At 49.5% G+C, this 20,226-nt stretch overlaps 1 protein-coding gene across 1 annotated transcript; it reads right to left on the reverse strand.

Moving 5' to 3' along the window:
* Positions 1–12,633: 12,633 nt before the first annotated feature.
* PPIF (peptidylprolyl isomerase F) lies at positions 12,634–19,312 on the reverse strand. The gene is made up of 6 exons (XM_039240546.1): positions 19,022–19,312; positions 17,751–17,781; positions 17,124–17,212; positions 15,308–15,404; positions 14,730–14,805; positions 12,634–13,567 (listed from the first exon to the last, which is right to left on the reverse strand). Exons 1-6 carry the CDS (start codon positions 19,214–19,216, stop codon positions 13,432–13,434), a joined length of 624 nt encoding a protein of 207 aa, XP_039096477.1. The 5' UTR covers positions 19,217–19,312; the 3' UTR covers positions 12,634–13,431.
* Between the last annotated feature and the right edge of the window lie 914 nt (positions 19,313–20,226).

Below are 20,226 nucleotides of genomic sequence, written 5' to 3' on the forward strand. Positions count from 1 at the left end.
ATTTGTTCTTCCAATCCATGAGCATGGAATGACTTTCCATTTCTTTGTGCTGTCTTCAATTTCTTTTATCAGCGTTGTATAGTTTTCAGAGTATACAGGACTTTCATCTCTTTGGTTAGGTTTATTCCTAGGTATCTTATTGTTTTGGGTGTAATTATAAATTGGGTTGATTCCTTCATTTCTTTCTGGTGCTTCATTATTGGTGCATAGAAATTCAGCAGATTTCTGTACATTGATTTTGTATCCTGTGTTTTTACTGAATTCATGTATCAGTTGTAGCAGTTTTTGGGTGGAGTCCTTTATTTTTTTTATTTTATACAGAGTATCATGTCATTTGCAAATAGGGAAAGTTTGACTTCTTCCTTGCCGATCTGGATGCCTTTTATTTCTGTTGTCTGAGTGCTGTGGCTAGGACTTCCAGTACTATGTTGAATAAAAGTTGTAAGAGTGGACGGCCTTGTCGTGTTCCTGATCTCAGAGGAAAAGCTCTCAGTTTTTCCCCATTGAAGAGGATGTTAGCTGTGGGATTTTCATACATGGCTTTTATCATGTCAAGGTATGTTCCCTGCAAATCTACTTTGTTGCGGGTTTTTATCATGAATGGATGTTGTACTTTGTCAAATGCTTTTTATGCCTCTATGGAAATGATCATATGCTTCTCATCTTTTCTTTTATTAATGTGATGTAACACGTTGACCGGCCAGTCTTTTTTATTAACCGCCTTTCTGTTTTACATGGTAAGTAGGAAGCTCTGGGGTCAGGAGGGCCAGAGTCTGCCCTGTCAGGTCTCAGGCCAGTGTCACTGATCTCACCGCTGTGCCCCGCCAAGCCCGTCCCCCTCCCCCCCCAACACACACACACTTAGGGCATCAGGCTCCACCTAGAATCCTTCACTCTGACAATTCTTCCGAGCTGTGACCCCGAGGCGGCACTGGGATCGTCCATACAGTTTGCGGGGAGGAGACCTGGGGCCCCGTGGGGACTTGGACAGCTGTGGAGACACCCCCTAATGGGCAAGGCTGACCGAGGAAGTGGGTTCTGACCCACGCTCCTCTCCTACAGCTCGCAGAGGGCAGCTGGGCCGGCTGATTTCTCTAGGAGGGGAACGTGGGCATCTGTAGCTGCTTTCCCCACCCTGGGCCGACTTGTATTTCACCCAAGTACGAAGAGAAAATATTCTCCTTGCAGGCTGCTCAAACAATACGGAAGGTTTCAGCCTCCGGGGGGAAACAGACTGGAGTCACCCTCTCCCTTTAAACAACTAAATCCACAGACAAAATATGTGACACAAAGGTTTCCAGCTGGTGGACAAAGGCAGCAGGGAACAAGGATTCCTGAGAAAAGGAAATGCAAGTAAATGATGCGTCCTGTGGACAGAACTTCGAGGTCCCAGGAGGGGCGGGGGGGAGCCACACAGCCCGGCGTGCTCCCTTACAGGAGGAGACAGACTGGGGAACTTAGGGGGCAGAGGCTATGTAGAATTTTCGGATTGGAGCACTGGAAAGGAGATGGCTGCACTGAGAGTGGAAAATGACATAAAGAAGAGCTCTCTCCTAAGAGAGCTCTCCAGACATGTGCAGAGGGTTCCTGCCCTAGTTAGCTGAGCATGGACGGGCACATGTATGTGTGGAAGCTACCTAATGCCGATGAAAAGAACAGGCAGAGCTAAGTCCCCAAAGCGCACAAGAGGACAGAAATAATTTGAGTTCCCACCAGCCAGATTGGGAGACCTCATAATAAATAAGGCAGAATTCTTAGAACGCTATGACCCAGTAGTGACAAAATTAGTCCTTCCCTAAAGGATGCACTGGTCTCTTTAACAAAGCTCAAAAGCAAGTCTCAAAGGAATAAAACTATTTCCAAATAACTTACTTGCATTCCACAACAAAGCTGAGGAATATTTACAGGAGCACAACAATATCTGACACTTAATAAGGTAAGATATCTGGAATCCATTAAAAGTTGGGCATATAAAGAAGCAGAAATGTGATCTGTAAGAAGGGGGGGAAAATCACCCAGATGACGGCATAAGTAGACAAGGGTATTAAGGTTACTAAAACTGTATTCTGTATTTTCAAGAAGGTAGAGGAAAGCATGACTATGTCAAAAAGAACACGGAAACAATATTTTTTAATGCCTCAATCAAACTTCTAGTGATGGAAAAGTATCACTGATATGAAAAATACACTGAATGGGATGAACAGCAAGTGAAAAGAAGAAAGGATTGGTGAACTTGAAGACATAGTTGCAGAAACTATACAAAATGAAATGTACCAATATAAAAAGACTGAAAAAAAAAAAAAAGAAAGGGGCATCAATGAGTTGTGCGGCTACTCCTGTTGGGTTAATGTACAAATTAAGAATCCCTGGAGATGAAAAAGAGAAAGATATTCAAAGAAATAATTAATAAAATTTTCCAAAATTGATGAAATCTATAAACCCAAGAAGGTCAATAAACCCAGCACAAGAAATACATAAAGAAAACCATATATTGTACCATAATTCAATTGCTTACAATCAGGATAGAGAGAAAATCCTAAAAGAAGATAGAGGGGAAAGGGCACATTACATACAGAAGAACAAAGATTTAAATGGTAGCACACCTCTCATAAGGAAGAAAAAAAATTCAGGCCAGAAGATAGTGGAGTATCTTTAAATTACTTAAAGGAGAAACTGCCAACCTAGAATTTTAACCCAGCAAAAATATCTCTGCAAATCACATATCTGATAAGGGACTTGTGTCTAGAATATATAAAGAGGCTTTTACAACTCAACAATAAAAAGACAAATAATCCAACTTAAAAACAAAGCACCTGAGTAGGCAGTTCTTCAAGGAAGACATACAAATGACCACTAAACAGATGAGAAGACGTTCGACATCATTAGTCAAATCAAAACTGAAATGAGATACTACTTGGATGGCAAGAATCAAAAAGGTAGATAATGAAGTGCGGTGAGTTGCCAGAGAAACTGAAACTGTCATACACTGCTGGTAAGGATGTACAATTTTGTAGCCACTTTGAAAAACAGTTTGGCAGTTCCTCCAAATAGTAAACATAAAGTTACTATCTGATCCAGCAATTCTTATACTGTATGTAAAGTGATACAATATATTTGCAGGTAATCTGTCGTAAATGAAGCTATGTATTGTAAACCCTAGAGAAATGACTAAAAATATAACATGAGGAATTAAGTCTAAGAAGTCAACAGTAGAGATAAAAATGGAATCATTTGGGAGAAAAGAGTTCAAACCAAAAGAAGATAAGAATGGAACAAAAAGCAGATGCTACAAAGAGAAAATAAATAGCAGAATGGTCAATTTAAATCTAACGGTATTGATAATTACATTAAATATAAATGATTCAGACATTTAATTGGATGGCAGAGATCGTAAGACTGGATAAGAAAGCAATGCTCAATGCACCACATATGACCCATGGTCTCTTAGGTCTACAATCTCTCTTCCTTGCCCTGTTTGTGATCCTCTAACAGTGTTCCCTTACCCTCTGGAATTATATTAAACTTCATCAGTAGAGGGTACCTGGAGAGACACTATGCTTCAGAGCTCCCCTTCTCCCTTAGTAGATAAACTCATGTTATGTTTAATACATATTTCTACTCAATTATAATTAACATACAGTGTTATATTAGCTTCGAGTGTAAGATATAGTGATTCAATAATTCTATACATTTCTCAGAGCTCATCCAATAAGTGCTCTCCTAATCCCCTTTATCTATTTCACTCATTGCCCACCCTCTGTTCTTAAAAGTCTGTGTTTTCTTGGTCTTTTTTGTTTGTTTTGTTTCTTAAATTCCACATGCGAGAGAAAACTTCTGGTATTTGTCTTTCTTTGACTAATTTCTCTTAGCATTATACCCCCTAGGCACAACCATGTTGTTGCAAATGGCAAAAGTTCATTCTTTTTTATGACTGAGTATTTTATTACACACACACACACACACACACACACACACACACACACACACACCACATCTTCTTTATTCATTCATCTAGCAATGGACACCGGGGCTGTTTCCATATCTTGGTTATTGTAAACAATGCTGTAATACACATGGGGTGTACATATCTTTTAAAAGGACGGTTTTCATTTTCTTTGGATAAATACCCAGTAGTGGAATTACTGGATCATATGAGAATTCCATTTTTAATTTTTTTGAGGAACCTCCATACTGTTTTCCACAGTGGCTGTACCAGTTTGCATTCCCACCAACAATGCAAGAGCGTTCCCCTTTCTCCACATCCCTCCAACACTTGTTGTTTCTCAAGTTTTTGATTTTAGCCATTCTGACAGGTGTGAAATGAGATCTCAGTGTGGTTTTGATTTGCATTTTCCTGATGATGAGTGATGGTGAGCATCTTTTCATGTACCTGTTGGTCATCTGTATGTCTTCTTTGGAAAAAATGTCTAATTAGATCCCCTGCCCATTTTTTGATTGGATTATGTTTTTAGGTGTTGAATTGTATAAGTTCTTCATATATTTTGGAAAGTAACCCCTTATCGGATATGTCATTTGCAAATGTCTTCTCCCATTCAGTAGGCTGCCTTTCGTTTTGTTGATGGTTTCCTTTGTTGTGAAAAAAGTATTTTATTTAGATATAGCCCCAATAGTTTAATTTTGCTTTGTTTTCCTTGCCTCAGAAGACATCTAGAAAAATGTTTCTATGGCTAATGTCAAAGAAATTACCACCTATGTATTCTTCTAGGAGTTTTATGATTTCAGGTCTCACATTTAGGTCTTTAATTCACTTGATTTCTGTGTATGGTGTAAGAAAGTGGTCCAGCTTCATTCTTTTGCATGTAGCTATCCAGTTTTCCAAACATTTTTATTAAAGAGACTGTCTTTTATATACTTGTTGTATATTCTTGCCTCCTCTGTCATAGATTAATTGACCATAAAAGTGTGGGTTTATTTCTGGACTCTCTAATCCATTGATCTATGTGTCTATTTTTGTGCCAGTATATAAATTTTACATTCAGCTTTCCCTATGAGGATTAGCTGTGTTGTTTCTGTATCCTGTTTGAGCCCTGACCAATATAGAATTAACATGGCAGTGGTCCTAAGAGATAACCCCACAAAAATGGGATTTAGAGATTTGTTTGGCTGTACCCTTGGGGTTGAAGGCAGTGCTCAACTACCTGCCTAAGGGAAATGGGATGCTGGTAAATGCATGGCATGCAGTGACATCACAATTAATCACGTTATCTCCTGTGATTAAGTAACAAGAGAAGCATGTGCCTTGGGAGGTCAGGTGGCTGCCCCACTTGACTGTTGGGATGTAGGATGAATTCTTTCGAGCATGCCTGATGGTTTACCAAAAGAAAAATGACAAATTCTCAGCTTACGTTCCGGTCAAGAACCAGAAACCTTCCGTGACCACTCTAAAAAGTTTCTCTCAATTCTTACAGACACTAGATGGATATCCCTTAAAATCAAACAAAAATTTAATTGTGTAGGTTGCCGAATTACAGCATTCAAATTCGTAGCCTCACTGAGTTTTTCATGCGAAAGGGAAAGAATGGGATCCTGAACTGTGTAACAGGGACATCTGGTTGGACCCACATAAAACTAGCAACTTGAACCCTCACATCATTCCATCATTCCCTGCTCATTGGGAGTAGCTTGCCCTTCTGTGTCAGAGAGGAACAGACTTCTTGGCTCAGACACTGAGAACTTCACCCAGGGCAGATGCTTTGAGAGGCAGTGCCTAAGACACACCACCGCCTCTCCCATAACTAAGTCAAATCTCAGCATTGTCCAGAGGAACAAGAGAATTCCAGAAAGCAGACTTTACACCCAAACAATCGTGAGATTTTGCTAATACATATTTTTAAGCACATTATATGCGCTATCAAAGCAAGCACCATACTTTTAAGCATATTTATTGAGCTATGGTTCATATGCCCTACAAGCCATCCATTTAAAGTGCACAAGTCAATGGTTTTTGGTATATGCCCAGATATATGCAACCACCAGAACAGTCCATGTTATAAGATTTCCATCATCCCATACACTTTACCTAAGTGTTTACCAAAGAAACCTCATACACTTTACCTATCACCCACTTACCCCCCACCTACCCCTTCAGCTTAGGAAAACGCTAATCTCTTTCTGTCTCTATAGATTTTCCTGTTCTAGACATTTCATAGAAGTGAAATCATACAGTTTGTGTATTTTGTGACTGGCTTCTTTCACGGAGTAGAATATTTCCAAGGTTCACCCAGGTTGTAGCATGTATCAGCACATCATCCCTTTTTATAGCCAAATAATATTCAGCTGTGTGGATATATCACTTTTTATCCATTTGTTCACTGATAAACAATTGAGTTCTTTCTGCCTTTTGACTGTTATCAATAATGCTACTCTAAGGATTTGCATAAAAGTTGTTGTGTAGACATTCATTTCTCTTGGGTACACACCAAGGAGTGGAATTGCTGGTCATATGTTAACTCTCTGTGTGTGGCCATGTGAGGAAGGGCCAGACTCATTCTAAAGAGGCTGGACTATTTTTAATTAATTAATTTATGTTTTAATTTACATCCAAGTTGTTAGCATAGAGTGCTATAATGATTTCAGGAGTAGATTCCAGTGATTCATCCCCTACGTATAACACCCAGTGCTCATCCCAGCAAGAGTCCTCCCTAATGCCCCTTGCCCATTTAGACCATCCCCCCAAACCCCTCCAGCACCCTCAGTTGTTCTCTGTATTTAAGAGTCTCTTACATTTTGTCTCCCTTCTTGTTTTTATATTATTTTTGCTCCCCTTCCCTTAAGTTCATCTGTTTTGTATCTTAAATTCCTCATATGAGTGAAATCATATGATATTTGCCTTTCTCTGACTAATTTCGCTTAGCATAATACATTCTAGTTCCATCCACATAGTTGTAAATGGCAAGATTTCATTCTTTTTGATTGTTGAGTAATACTCCATATATATATGCGGCATATATATATATATGCCGCATATATATACGCTATATATATATACCACATCTTCTTTATCTATTAATTTCTTGACGGACATTTGGGCTCTTCCCATACTTTGGCTACTGTGAATAGCACTGCTATAAACATTGAAACAGCACAGCTGTTGGATAAATACCTAGTAATGCACTTGCTGGGCCATAGAGTCGTTCTATTTTTAATTTTTTGAGGAACCTCCATACTGTTTTCCAGAGTGGCTGCACCAGTTTGCATTCCCACCAACATTACAAAAGAGATCTCTTTCTCCACATCCTCGCCAACATCTGTTGTTGCCTGAGTTGTTCATGTTAGCCAATCTCACAGGTGTGAGGTGGTATCTCATTGTGATTTTGAATCATATTTCCCTGACGACGAGTGATGCTGAGCATTTTTTCATGTGTTGGTTGGCCATCTGGATGTCTTCTTTGGAAAAATGTCTATTCATGTCTTTTGCCCATTTCTTCACTGGATTATTTGTTTCTTGGGTGTTGAGTTTGATAAGTTCTTCATAGATGCAGCTGGACTATTTCACCTGCTAGCAGTAGTCATTATTTTCTCCCCTCATGTGGTGTGTTTCCACTTTTGTGGTGTTCTCTGGAGCACAAACATTTTTAATCTTAATTTTGGTGAAGTCCAATTTATCTCTTTTTTCTTTTATTGATTGTACTTAGAATCCTTCAGCAAATCAGATATATTCCTCAACTGTACTGAGTTTACCGTGGAGCTCATCAAAGGACTTCTGCATTGTGGGTATCATTTTTGGCATATATTTTTTTCTTACAGGATCTCCACTAGACTCTTTCTTATAATTTCTCTCTGCTAAAATTAGTCCCCATCTGTTCATGCTGTCCATCTTTCCTACTAGATACCTTTAACGTATTAATCACAATTATTTTAATGTTCCCATCTGGAAGGGTTATATCTGAGCCTGCTTCTATTGACTGCTTTATTTATTAGCAGTGTTTTTGCCTTGAATGGTGCACATTATCCGTGCGACAGAAGGCACAGCGGTATAGCGTGCACTCTGGGAAGTGGCCATGTGGCTTCTTGTTTCCAATCTATTGTGGGAAATTGGTGGATGCCGTCCGGAGGTGAGCTGGGCTTGGGCTTTGCAGTTGCTGTCCTTACCTTCGAGGCCCCACAGGTGCAGATTCCTGTAGTGGGGGCCAGCCCTGCTTGCAGCGGAGTAGGGGTGCAGAAGGTGCAGAAGGGTTTTTCTCCATGTTCGTACTCCACTCCCAGCTTTGTGCAACATGGAAGGTCTCTCTCTCTCCACACCTTTCCTTCTCCCCTATAGCAGTAGACTACGCTTGGGGTGGGGGTGGGAATGCTATTATCCTGCTCTGGCTTCAGTCTTAGGTACGTCTTGGGTGTGCGTTTTTTTCCTCCCCAGTGGTAGCTGATTTCTGCTTGCTACCAGTACAGGTTCATGGGCCTTGGATGGCTTCTTGCCACTCCCAGAGGGTTATCGGATTTTTTTCTTCTACCTTTCCCCTGGCCAGGGTGAGCTTTTACTGCTCCTTGGGGATGAAGGAAATACGGCCCTTCCGCTAGTGGATTCAGAATTTTGCTTCATAGGAGAACATCTGAGGAAGTGAGCAAGGATCCATTGCCCGAAGCTAAAGATCACCGCAGGTCTGCATCAGCGAGGCGGGTCTCGGGGGCCCTTTTCCTGAGCAGACAGTGAAGGCCTAGGGAAAAGACCTTGGAAGTGCCTGTGAACTTGCTTTGTGTGGAGGGCCCCTAGCCATTCCAGACAAACTAGTCCCTTCTTTGCCTTACCCACTCAGTAAAACTGTACCTGATTTCATCTTCCTCACTGGTTTTGTGGCTAAATCTTTCTACAGTGCCCTGCCACAGGCAAGATAGTTTGGCTGTCCTCTCTCCTTGGAACTCAGAGTACCTAGTTCCCTTTCTGATGAACTCAAGAAAAGTCATGTCTTTATAGTTTATTTGCCTTTTTGTTATTGAAGCAGGAATAATTTTGCAGTGTTCTATATCCTAAGAAAACGCAGAAACCCATACTATTAGTATGAGAGGGTCAAGGATGGTGTAAATTCTCTATATTGTAGGGGTGCCTGGCTGGCTCAGTTGGGAGAGCGTGTAACTCTTGATCTCGGGGCCGTGAGTTCGAGCCCCACGCTGAGTGTAGAGATTAAATAAATAAAACTTAAAATAAGTTCTCTATATTATATATTTACGTAACATTTGAATTTTTACAAGTGTATTTTGTTTTTTTACAAATAGAAGAGTCAGGATTCTTTGGAGAAACTGAACCAATAGCATGTGTGTGTGTGCGTGTGTGTGTGTGTGTGTGTGTGCATAGTATGTATGTGTAAAATGAGATTTGTTATAAGGAATTGGCCCACACAATGATGGGGGCTGAGGAGTCCCAAGATCTGTAGTTGGCAAGCTGGGGACCCAGATGAACTGTGGGTATAATTCTAGTGCAAGTCTGAAGGTCTGAAAGCCTGGAGCGCTGATGTGTAAGCTCCAGTCCCCAAGCCAGCAGACCTGGGCCCCAAGAAAAGCAGCTATTTCAGTAGGGAGGCAGAAGGCTCACGTTCCAGCACAGCAAGGCAGGAGGAGCATCTCTTCCTCAGCCTTTGGTTCTTTTTTGCTCTTCAACTGATTGGACAAGGCCCACCCACACCAGGGAGGGCAACCTGCTTTACTCAGACTACCAACTGGAGTGTTAATCTCCTCCGGAAACACTTTCACAGACACACCCGGAATAATGCCTGACCAACTATCTGGGCACCCCCATGGCCCAGTCAAGTTGAAACATAAAATTAACCATCACAATGGGGTAATAACAATAATAATAACACCATCATAATTCTGGACAGCTTCTTAAGGCCGAGACTGATCTGGGAGGCACAGTGGCACCGAGACTTTCTCTATGCATCCTGTTCCACTGGCCCGGGCCACCCAGCTGAGTTCCGGCTCCCAGATGCCACTCACTGAGAGATGCTCTCTAGTCTGGAGCCACCCAGGCCACACCCTCCTCCTAGTGACAAAGGAAGAGCTGACACCACCACAAAGGGAGCCTCCCCTCAGAGGCACCTCACCAAGCTGGGGTGCTGGGAAGCCGCTTGAGCCAGCACTAAGAGGAGCCGTAGCCCACAGAGCTTGGGCCGAACAGCCTACCCCCACCTCACCATCTAAGAGTTAAAGTGGAGGGCTCGCTCCAGATTCCCAGAGCTCCCGGGAACAAAAACTGTTTCTGGAAGTAACCAGCGACTCTCGTGGCCTAGTGGTTTGCTTTTGAACCTCGCCCACCTCAGCCTCTGCTCAGATTATCAAACAGTTAGAATTGCTTTTACCTTGTGATTCCTAGGTCTCACCCACAAGATCTGTATTCAGCAGGGGCTCAGCTGTGGCCCAGGACTCTGCACGCTTGGCCAGCACCCCGGCATTCCTAACAGCATTGCTTCAGGCCTCACCTGGCCCGGGAAACATTTACAGACATTCCTTTCCACGGAACGACATGCCGGAGTCCGGAGGTGTGTTTATCCTCCCATGTTCTCCCACGTGCTCCACGAGAAAAGCCAGGCACGGAGAGTCAACCTTGAATGACTCCGAGTCCCCCAACAGGCAGGATTCATCTACAGCGACAGGATTCAGGGGTGCCCTGGGAAGGTGCCCGGGGGCGACTTTCCAGAGAGACGGAAATGTTCTAGAACTCCATTTGGTGTGTGAATTTGCCAAGTCATCGAGCTACACGCTCAAAGCGTGTGAGTTTTGTTCTGCGTGAATTCCACCTCGGCGAAGTCCCTTTGGAAAGGTATCATGTGTTGTTGTCTCAGAAAAATGTCGTTTCAGATGTTTCAAGATTCGTGCCTCCCGGGCGTCAAGCAATTACATCTGAGAGCACGTGCATGAGTCACCGCTTCATTGGTGCATCAGGGGCCACGTGCCAGCAAGTCACTGTCTGCTTTGTATGTTACTTGGACTCCCGCTTTATACAGAAAGACCAGGCGCAGGCCCCTGAGCAAGGCGCGTGGGAGCGAACGGAGCGAGTGGCCCCATCTTCAGGAAACTGGTTTTAGGAAGTTCTGCCCCACATCAGACTCTGCTAGATGGACATGTACATGTACATGCGCACACACGTGTGTATACACACACACACACACACATACACACACACACACGCTCATTCCCTCACATCCTCCCCTCAGGAAAGGAAAGCCTCTGTGAACCAAACACAAGCCCCACAGCTCTTGACCTGAGACCCCTCAGAAATCACCATGGAGCCAGCAGGTCACCACTCAAGGGGCTGCCCCTCAAACTTGTCAACAGCACCCCTGCTTCCCTAGAATCCCCCAGAGGTCAAGAGAAGACTCCACAAGGACAGAAGTTGTGGCTTTGACCTCAGAAATCACGAGTTCTGAATGGGGGCATCTGAGGACCTATGGGCCTGGGCATTCTGAGAGGCCCCCAACATTGGCGAGTCCGAGTTTCAGCCCCTGCTCTGCCGGCTGATTCCCAGGGTCACCTAGGGAATCGTGACCCTGCTCAGGGCCTCAGTTCACCCACATATAAAATGTTGGACTAGCTTTTGGATCAATTATTATTATCATCACCATTATCATGAATACTGTTTGGCTCAAAAATCCATTCCTTGTTTTTTAATTTGTTTAATGTTTATTTTATTGTTTTTGAGAGAGAGAGGGAAAGGGAGACACAGAATCCAAAACAGGCTTCAGGCTCTGAGCTGTCAGCACAGAGCCCGACATGGGGCTCGAACTGGGGAATGGAAAGATCATGACCTGAGCCAAAGCCTGACATCCAACCAACAGAGCCACCCAGGTGCCCCAAGAGCCCATTCTTCAAATGAAACCCCTTGCAGAGCCCTGATAAGAAAAAAAGAAGGCATCTGCCTGAAAATGGGGTTCAGGGACCCACATCCCTTGTCTCCCCCTTGCTGAGGACCCCCACGGCTCTTGAGAATTATTTAGAAGCTGCTAGGCCAGCTAAGCTCCCAATACATGCAGCTGAACTTTGGAAACTGACACTATGGAAACCGTCCGTGACTCCAAAGGACCCAACTGCAGCCACTGTGACCTCAGAATGACAGGGAGCACACATCATCAGACTCCAGGAATCTCAATGTGAAATAACTGCATTCGTGCTGCGAATAAAATGTGACTCTTCTATTATTCAGACGGTGCCTGCTCTGGCTGTTTGAGTTCTTAATCTTTTTCTCCCAGCCCCCAGTCTGCCTTCCCTGAGACTTCAGAAACCCCTAGAATTCCACCTCTGAACGGCCAATCTAGGATGGTAAAGTCCACACCTAACTTCAGATCATCACAGATCCTTCCCTAAGACTTCGACACACGGAAAACGTCATCATTCTGGTCCCTCCAGAGAGTTTATTACAATGATGTGCCAGGCACCACGCTACGCACTTCACGCAGATCGCACCTGATTCTCCCCACCCCAGGCATCGCTGTTACAGCATGCGGCAGAGGAAAACAGACTCGGGGAGGAGTCTGGGGGTTAGGGCGACACCACTGCTCACAGAGAGCCCATGGGTGCAAAGACAGCTTGTCTGAGCCCATCTCATCTGTAAGGATGACAAGGGGACCCTCCGTGGCTGCTGGGGAGATAACAAACGCTGCTTCCTAAAACCACCAGACACCAATCTTTTATAGAAAATAGGATTTATTTTCACATTTAGAGTGAACACAAATAAATGCCCCAGAAGTGAATTATATACACCATCAGTAGATTTATTAAACAGAAAGATCAAAGCCCTCTAGGAAATACACGCCGACGGTCTTCCGGAGCACCGGGCACCGACGCGCCATCTCCACTGTCCCCGATTCACCAACTAGGCACAGCTCGCAGTGGGTTTGTCCTGGGTTTGGCTGCTTCTCCCCTCATGGACTCTCCTCAGAAACCGCGGCAGCGAACAACAGGATTCACAGTGGCCGGGACGAAAGGCCTTGGCCGAGGACCCTTCACGAAAGCCCCGATTACGTTCCAAAGGCCAAGCTCTGGGGTTGGGTGGCTTCCGCCACCGAGTGAGGTCATTCCACAGCAGAGAGGGCTGTCACAGCTTCACCTCCAGGTGATCTCGTTAATCGAGTTATCCCAGTTAGAAGAGGACATGAAACAGATACAGTGGCCCTTTGGCAGTGGCTGCCTTTCCCCCGTCGGTCAAGGAAAAGGCAGAAACCTGAAGCTAACCCTTCGCCACCCCTAATGTCCAAGGCACAGGTGAACGTGGGCTGGGGAGAGCACAGGTAAGGCTGGATGGCAGCACGTCCGTGATGGATGCCAGAAACGGGGTGCTGGGGGAGGGTGGGCCCCGTGGAGATCGGACATCCTCACAGCGATGTGGGACAAGGACAGACAAGTCCGCGGGAGCCCGCGGCGGGGCCCCCCAAGGGGGCCCACGCAGGCACGGCTGCGCCAGCCTCACGCCCTGCTCGCGGCAGCTTAGCTCAGCTGGCCGCAGTCTGTGATGACAATCTTCTTGGACGTCTTCCCACTCCTGGAACCGAAAGACTCTATTTTCTTCACGACATCCATGCCCTCTTTGACATGGCCAAACACCACATGCTTGCCGTCCAACCTGTGAGTTGAGCCAGGTAAGAACGAGAGGTAGTGAGGGGTCGACCAACACCATGGCCGCTTGGGCAGGGAGCTCAGTGTGGGGGACCCACACTGACAACCTGGGCCCACCCCTCAAAGCTCCAGTACTAAGCGTTGCCAGGCTCCTCGGAGGAGCTCTCCCTTCCAGGGCCTATGCTCTGCCTCACGGGCCCTGTGACCTCTGCCCGGGGCCACTTAACCTGCATCCCGGTCACCTTGCCTATGAAAAGTGAATTATTCTCATTCTGCACAGGGAGATAACAGGGTATCGAACTAGTCCCAAGAAATCAGAGGTCCGTGTGTGGTCACGAGTGGCAAGGTAAGAGCCAAGATAACAAGTGCAGTGAAAACGAGTCCCGAGAGGCTCTCGATCAGAGAGTTCCATGAATTCAAAAGGCAGCCTAGTCAGTGCCAGCAAGGCCAACACTGGCTATAGCCAAGGGCAGCAATGTAGGATCTATTAGGGGTTTCGCGGAGAGAGCAAAGGGCAGGCAGAGCCGCAGTGACCTGCCCAGCCCAGACTTCTGCGTCCCTTTCGGCCTGGGGGCTGGAGACAGCTTAGTATCCACCTACCACTCAGGTCTCCCTGAAGTCCCAGAAAATGGGCTTTACTAAGTCTTAGCTCTGGGCCAGCTATTGAGCCCTTAACCCTCCATGCCTCAGGGCTGGGACACAGGGGGCTTTGGGTAGAGGAACTTCTCAGGTGATGGTTAATCTCCCAGGGAAGACATCCCTGAAATCCACGGGCCTGTGGGCAAGAGGGGCTCCAGGGGCCGTTCCATGCTCAACGTGAAGCCCGGAAACAACAGGCTAAACTAAGCAAAGAGGCTTCTACCCCAGGCCATCTGGAGGCCTGGGAAGCTCTGCTGAATTTTCCCAAGCATATTTGGTAGAAGTTCTTTTGTGCGTGCATGCGTGCATGGCACATGGAGAAAATTCCAGCGGACAGCAACAATGCAAACCTGATAAAGACGCACTTCCAACAACAACCCAAATTCTCCCTTAGTCCTTCCATGAACTTTATCCCATATAGACTCACAGCCTGGGACAGGGTTACAGTCCCACCGTACACCACCTTCCCCTCAGAAGCACCCGACGCTTCCTCTGGCTGCAAGGCTGCCCCCCAGGGGCAGGGAACTCACCAGTCTGTCTTTATGGTGCAGATGAAGAACTGGGAGCCATTGGTGTTGGGGCCTGCATTCGCCATGGACAGGACGCCTGCAAAGATAAGCAGGGGTGAGGTGTGCTGCCCCAGGAGGCAGCTCAGCGGCCAAGTCACTCACAAGAGGGGACAGCTCGCACCGCTGCAAAGACGTTTAAGTCTGAAAATCCTGGAGCTTGAAGGGGAGAGGCAGGGCCCGGAGGACGACCAGCTCCCCAGGGCCTGTCCACCTAGGCTGCCACAGGGAGGCCTGGCGGAAGCTCCCATAGCGGAGCTGGAACAGGACTGTGCCCACTGTCCCTTGGGTCCTCAATGTGACACGATGCTGGGTTTTGCTTAAAGGCTTTTCCCCCAGTGTCTCAAAGAAAGGCCTGTTTTTTAAACTGTGAGCTCAGAATGAAAAAGCTCCAGGAAAACCCAGCACCCCGACCCAGAGCGCTGAGGTCGGGGAAGTGCGTTGCCGGACAGGGAGCAAGCAGGTGTTAGGCACAGTAGGCACGGCGGTGGTGGCATCAAAGCTCAGGGCTTCCGGGCTGGGGGACTGGCTACCCTGCTCACCTGGTCCCACGTGCTTCAGCGTGAAGTTCTCATCGGGAAAGCGGCTTCCGTAGATGGACTTTCCCCCGGTGCCATTGTGGTTGGTGAAGTCGCCCGCCTGCAAGCACAGGGCACCTTCTGAGCCACGGCCACCCAGGGCCGCCAGGGGGATACCGCTGCGGCGCTGGGACGGAGCCCCGAGCGCACCTCGCACCCACCCAGCCAGAAGCCCCTCAAGCACAAGGGGTCAAAAAACAAAACATCCGAGGATATAAGGACTAATAAAATAACAAGGAAAATAATCAAAAATAAAGCCTAAGTATTTTCTGCCATTACTACCGCGCCTTCCAAATGATTCACCTTTTAAAAAAAAAAATTTTTTTTAACGTTTTGTTTATTTCTAAGAGAGACAGAGAGAGAAACAGCGTGAGCAGGGGAGGGTCAGAGAGAGAGAGACACAGAATCTGAAACAGGCTCCAGGCTCTGAGCTGGCCGTCAGCACAGAGCCCGACGCGGGGCTTGAACCCACGAACCATGTCATCATGACCTGAGCCAGAGTTGGACACTTAACTGACTGAGCCACCCAGGCACCCCTTGATTCACCTTTTTTTTTTTTTTTTTAAATCTGGGCAAGGTTTTAAATGATTCTCGAAGGATCTCATGGCCACTCTGAGAAGATCCCTAGTGACCTACAATTTTCTACCCACAACTCTTGGAGGGTAGACAGGGAGGGGGCCAGCAGTCCCCACTCCCTAGTCTGATCTGCAGGGAGCGGCAGCAGCTGGCACATGGTGAGTTCCGCTCCCTGACCGGCATCTCCCCTTCACCTGACCCAGTGGTTCCCCATGTGCCAGAGACCCAGGACCCCGGGCGTGGTGCCCCCAACGCATGCCTCAGCGAGCCCTCCGGCCTTGGCAGCCCCGCCCCTGCCTGCTGCCCTTCAGAGGAAGGCACTAGCCCTGGGCCTCCACATCAGCTCCTGCTGCATCCCCAGCCGGCCACAGGCAGGGCTGCGAGGGCCTCTGCAGCAGAAAGCCACAGGCTTGGCCAGGCCTGTCCCACAGCCACGGCCTCCCCGCCCATCCCCGCAGTCACCACGTCAGCAGACCCAGAGCCGACCCACTGCTGCTCACCACAAGATGATGACAGCCCCACATCGGGGTGGAGGGAATGGGGGACAGAACTGTGGGCCGGAAGGACTTCCAAGAGGCCATGACACTCATGCGCCTGCCTCTGTCGTCCGCTGGCCTCAGGACACCAAGTCCCGTCTTAGCTGGGTCTGACCGAACAGAGGACAATTGCCGACATAGCTCGGGTCCTGACCCCTGGGGAGGTTCCTGCTGTCCACATCTGTCCCCAAACCTCTGGCATCGCCAATACTCATGTTTTTGGAAGCCAGGCAGCCCACATGATTAACACTCATCCAACCGAGAAAGTGGCCTTTCTCTAGAAAGAGAAGCTCCAAGTTCAGACCTGCACGTTCTCATCCCTGCCGTCTCTCTTCCTCCTCCTGTCCTATGCCAAGCGCTCAGGGCGACACCGTCAGAGGCTGAATATGCTGGTTCTCCAAAGCCTGAAGATCGACCCCCCCCCGCGCATCGGGGCCTCAGTGTCGGCTCCCCCCACCCCACAGGCTCCGCCAGCCGGGCCAGGGGAGGGCTGTGGCGGCCCAGACACGCTCTGCCGCCATCAGGGTGACAAGACAGGCCTGCAGAGTCACCCATCACTCCACACACCAGGCAGGTGCTCCCTTGTTAATCCTCATGACAGCCCCCCTATGAGGTGGCCCGTTACCACCCCCACGCACAGGAGAGGAACCGAGGCAGGGCCACAGTACCTGGCACATGAAGGACGGAATCACTCTGTGAAAGGTGGAGCCTTTGTAGCCAAAGCCCTTCTCCCCGGTACACAGGGCTCTGAAGTTCTCTGAGGGTTGGAGGGAGAGCAGGTCAAGAGCCAGGCCTCCCTCAACCCCAGGGTCACAGCTCATTCTAGCCAGCGCCTCTTCAACCCCCTCCCCACCCGCCCCAGACAGGAGCATGTGTGGAAAGACCCCAGGCCTGCCCCCGAGTCTGTTCTGGCTGTGTGACCCAGGGCAAGTCATCTCCTTCTCGAAGCTGTGTCTAAGCCCTGTGACAAGAACACAGGCTCCTGGCAGCGAGGCCCTGGGCCACGTAGCCACCACCCTGTCCCATCGGCCACCAGGAGGCAGGAAGTTGTCCCCGGGGAAACTGACATGCGCCTTCTACTGATTCTGAGGCTACAGTGGACAGGTGGGCAGGGCTAACACTGAGGCTCAGAGAGGGACAGGAAGCTGGCCCAGGATACGCAGCAGCTGAGCCTCATGTGGAACTCCCATCTGGTCAGGGGTCTCTGGGCCCCAACTTCTCTCGCCATCCCACCCCCCTGGGCCCCCCTCTCTTCCACCTACACCACACTCAGAAGGCCCCAAGCCTCATCTTACCTGCTGTCTTTGGGACGACATCTGCCTTCAGCTGTGGGGAGAGGAGGGACAAGAGAACACGGTCAGTCCAGAGGCAGGTGACGGGAGGAAACTCCTGACCACCCAACCCCCACAGTGGCCTGGGAGTCGGAGGGTGCACCATGGGCCACTCCATTCCTGTTGGTCCCAGCCCTCCGCAGGAGGCGGCCAAGGCAGCTATCATGTCTGCCAGATGCTTCCGGAACCCCAACTGGGAGGAAGGAGCCTCGATTTCCTAATCTATCAGAAGGGATGACGATGCCATCCTGGCCTACTTCCACGGGCAGAACTGGCAGAGCTACTACAGCTGGGCCCCAAGCACGAAGACTCAGGCCCCGAGAGGAGCCAGGCCCAGTCCCTTAGAGATGCAGGGGGGTGGGAGGGTGGGTAAGGGGAGGCTAGAGCCCCATCCAAGCCCACCTCTTGCCTCCCAGCTTCAAGGGCTACCCTGGCACCAAACCATTGAAATAAATGGGAGTAAGGAGGGTGCTCTCTATTTTCCAAAAAAGTAAACTGAGGCTTAACTAGGGCCTCTGGGTTCAAAATGGGGTCGGGCTTGAAGGCTACACCTGAGCTCCCGATGTTATCTACCCCGCTGTTTGTTTCTTTGTGAGTCAGGGGCAGGACAGGGGTGCTGCCCCCTGGAGGGGGGAGGGGGTGGAACTGGGGTGAAGGGCCCCCGGGCACACTGCCCCCGACTTGCAGGAAGTCCATCCTGGGTCAGCCTGGTGGCCCAAGGCCCGCCCCGCACGAGAGGGCGGGAGGGCGGCCAGAACCTCCCGGGCTCCCTCCCAGACGCTCGGCAGGGGGCGAGTCCCACCGAGGGGGCGGGGCGGCGGGCAAGCTCGGGGCGGGCGGCGTTAAGCAAGGGCAGCCACGTGAGCACCGGCCCGCAGCCGGGACCCCGGAGCCCCCCCGACACCCGCCTCTGAGCTCCGGACCTGGGTGCTGACCTCGCGAAGTCTCAGGACCTCTCCCCTACCCCGGGGCCAGCCAGCAGGGCCGGCCTCTCCTAGTCTACTACCTGACCTTGAGCTTTCACCTTCACACGTGCCCTCCCTTCTGCCTCCGAGGGGCGACCGGAAGAGACCAATCTGATGCGCCTTTCTAAGGATGCGGAAACTGAGGCCCAGAGCCCAGGTGTAGGGGGCAAGGTCACCCAGGAAGTCAGGTACAGCGCCGGGCCCGGGTCCAACGCTCTCCAGGACCATCCCGGACGCGCAGTCCGGCGCGACCCAGCCCTGTGCTCTCACCTCCAGCACCACGCGGCCGAGCGGCTGCCCGTCGGCGCCCACGTCCAGGTACACGAGCGGGTTCCGGGAGGAGGGGGACGGGTCGCCGGCGCCGCCGCCGCTGCTGCAGGCGCGGGCCGCGGGGAGGCGCAGCGGCGCGGAGCGCGGGAGAGGGAGCAGGCCGAGCAGGCGGGGGCCGCAGCGTAGCGCCAGCATCGCGGCCGCAGGTCGTGGCGGGAGAGCGTCGGTCCCGGCAGAGACTATAACGACGACGGTCACGCGCGCCTTGGGGGCCGAGTCAGCCCCAGCCGCGCGCCGCCGCCTTTATCGGCCGGGTCCGCCTCGCGGCCCCGCCCCCACCCGCCCCCTCCGGGCCTGTCCGCGGGCGACCCCTGCCGGCCGCAGCGGGCAGCGCAGCCAGTGAGCTGCTCTCAACGCGTCCCCCGCGATGCCAGGGACCTGAAGGACAGACGCGGCCTAGCAAAAGGGGGCCGGTTCCGTTCTGTAAGAGTCCCAACAGAGTGAAAAAAGAGAGACAGAAAATATGCTGAAACGTGGTTAACTCCAAAAGATGAGCACCCGTGTGTTTTTATTTGAAGATCACAAAAGGCTACATTCGAGCCCTCTGTTAGACGCCCCTCCACCTATAGGCCCTGCAGACAGGGAGACCAAGAGAGACGGTGGGTGAGAGACAAAGAAGGTGGAGATGAGAGGTGTATTAGAGCGAAGGATGGCAGGAGGACGCAGGCAGAGACACCTCCGGCGGCTGGTCTTAGCCTGGCCCTGTCTCCAGATGCTTCTATACACCAGATCCCCTTCCCACACGACTGGAACCCGGCGTGGGCCGGTGAGCTCTGGCCAGGTCCCAGCCCTCCACCAGGACTCGGTCTGACTACCCCCTCCCCACCCCATAGACTGACAGGTCTGGTTTCCAGCAACTAGAGCAGCTGGAAGCTGGCTCTGTGCCTCCCCCAGTCATGCCAAGGGCACAGCTGCAGAGAGCAGAATATGGGGGCCATTCCATAGGTAATGCAGGGATGAGTGAGTGAAAGGGCAAGACAGAAGAGAAGGGGAACTGAGAACTATGGTCTGGAGGATTGACCCCACATGTTGAGGGGGGCCTCTTAGGAGCCTGGTAGGTATGGGAGGCCCACGGTAAGTAAATGCTGGGGCCTTGGGGGAGCATCTCGGCTAACATCTGCCCTCTCCAAATGGAAAACAAGGAC

Source organism: Hyaena hyaena, unplaced genomic scaffold (assembly GCF_003009895.1).
Source record: "Hyaena hyaena isolate Hyena2069 unplaced genomic scaffold, ASM300989v1 scaffold_176, whole genome shotgun sequence".
Taxonomy (NCBI): Eukaryota; Metazoa; Chordata; class Mammalia; order Carnivora; family Hyaenidae; genus Hyaena; species Hyaena hyaena.

What these genes read in the sequence shown, in the direction of transcription:
- PPIF (XM_039240546.1), bottom strand. Translation starts at nt 19,216, where the DNA reads ATGCTGGCGCTACGCTGCGGCCCCCGCCTGCTCGGCCTGCTCCCTCTC. An exon ending in TTCCGTCCTTCATGTGCCAG is followed by an intron (nt 15,405 to 17,123) that starts GTACTGTGGCCC and finishes CTGTGCTTGCAG; the next exon opens with GCGGGCGACTTCACCAACCA. An exon ending in TGCACCATAAAGACAGACTG is followed by an intron (nt 13,568 to 14,729) that starts GTGAGTTCCCTG and finishes CTCAACTCACAG; the next exon opens with GTTGGACGGCAAGCATGTGG.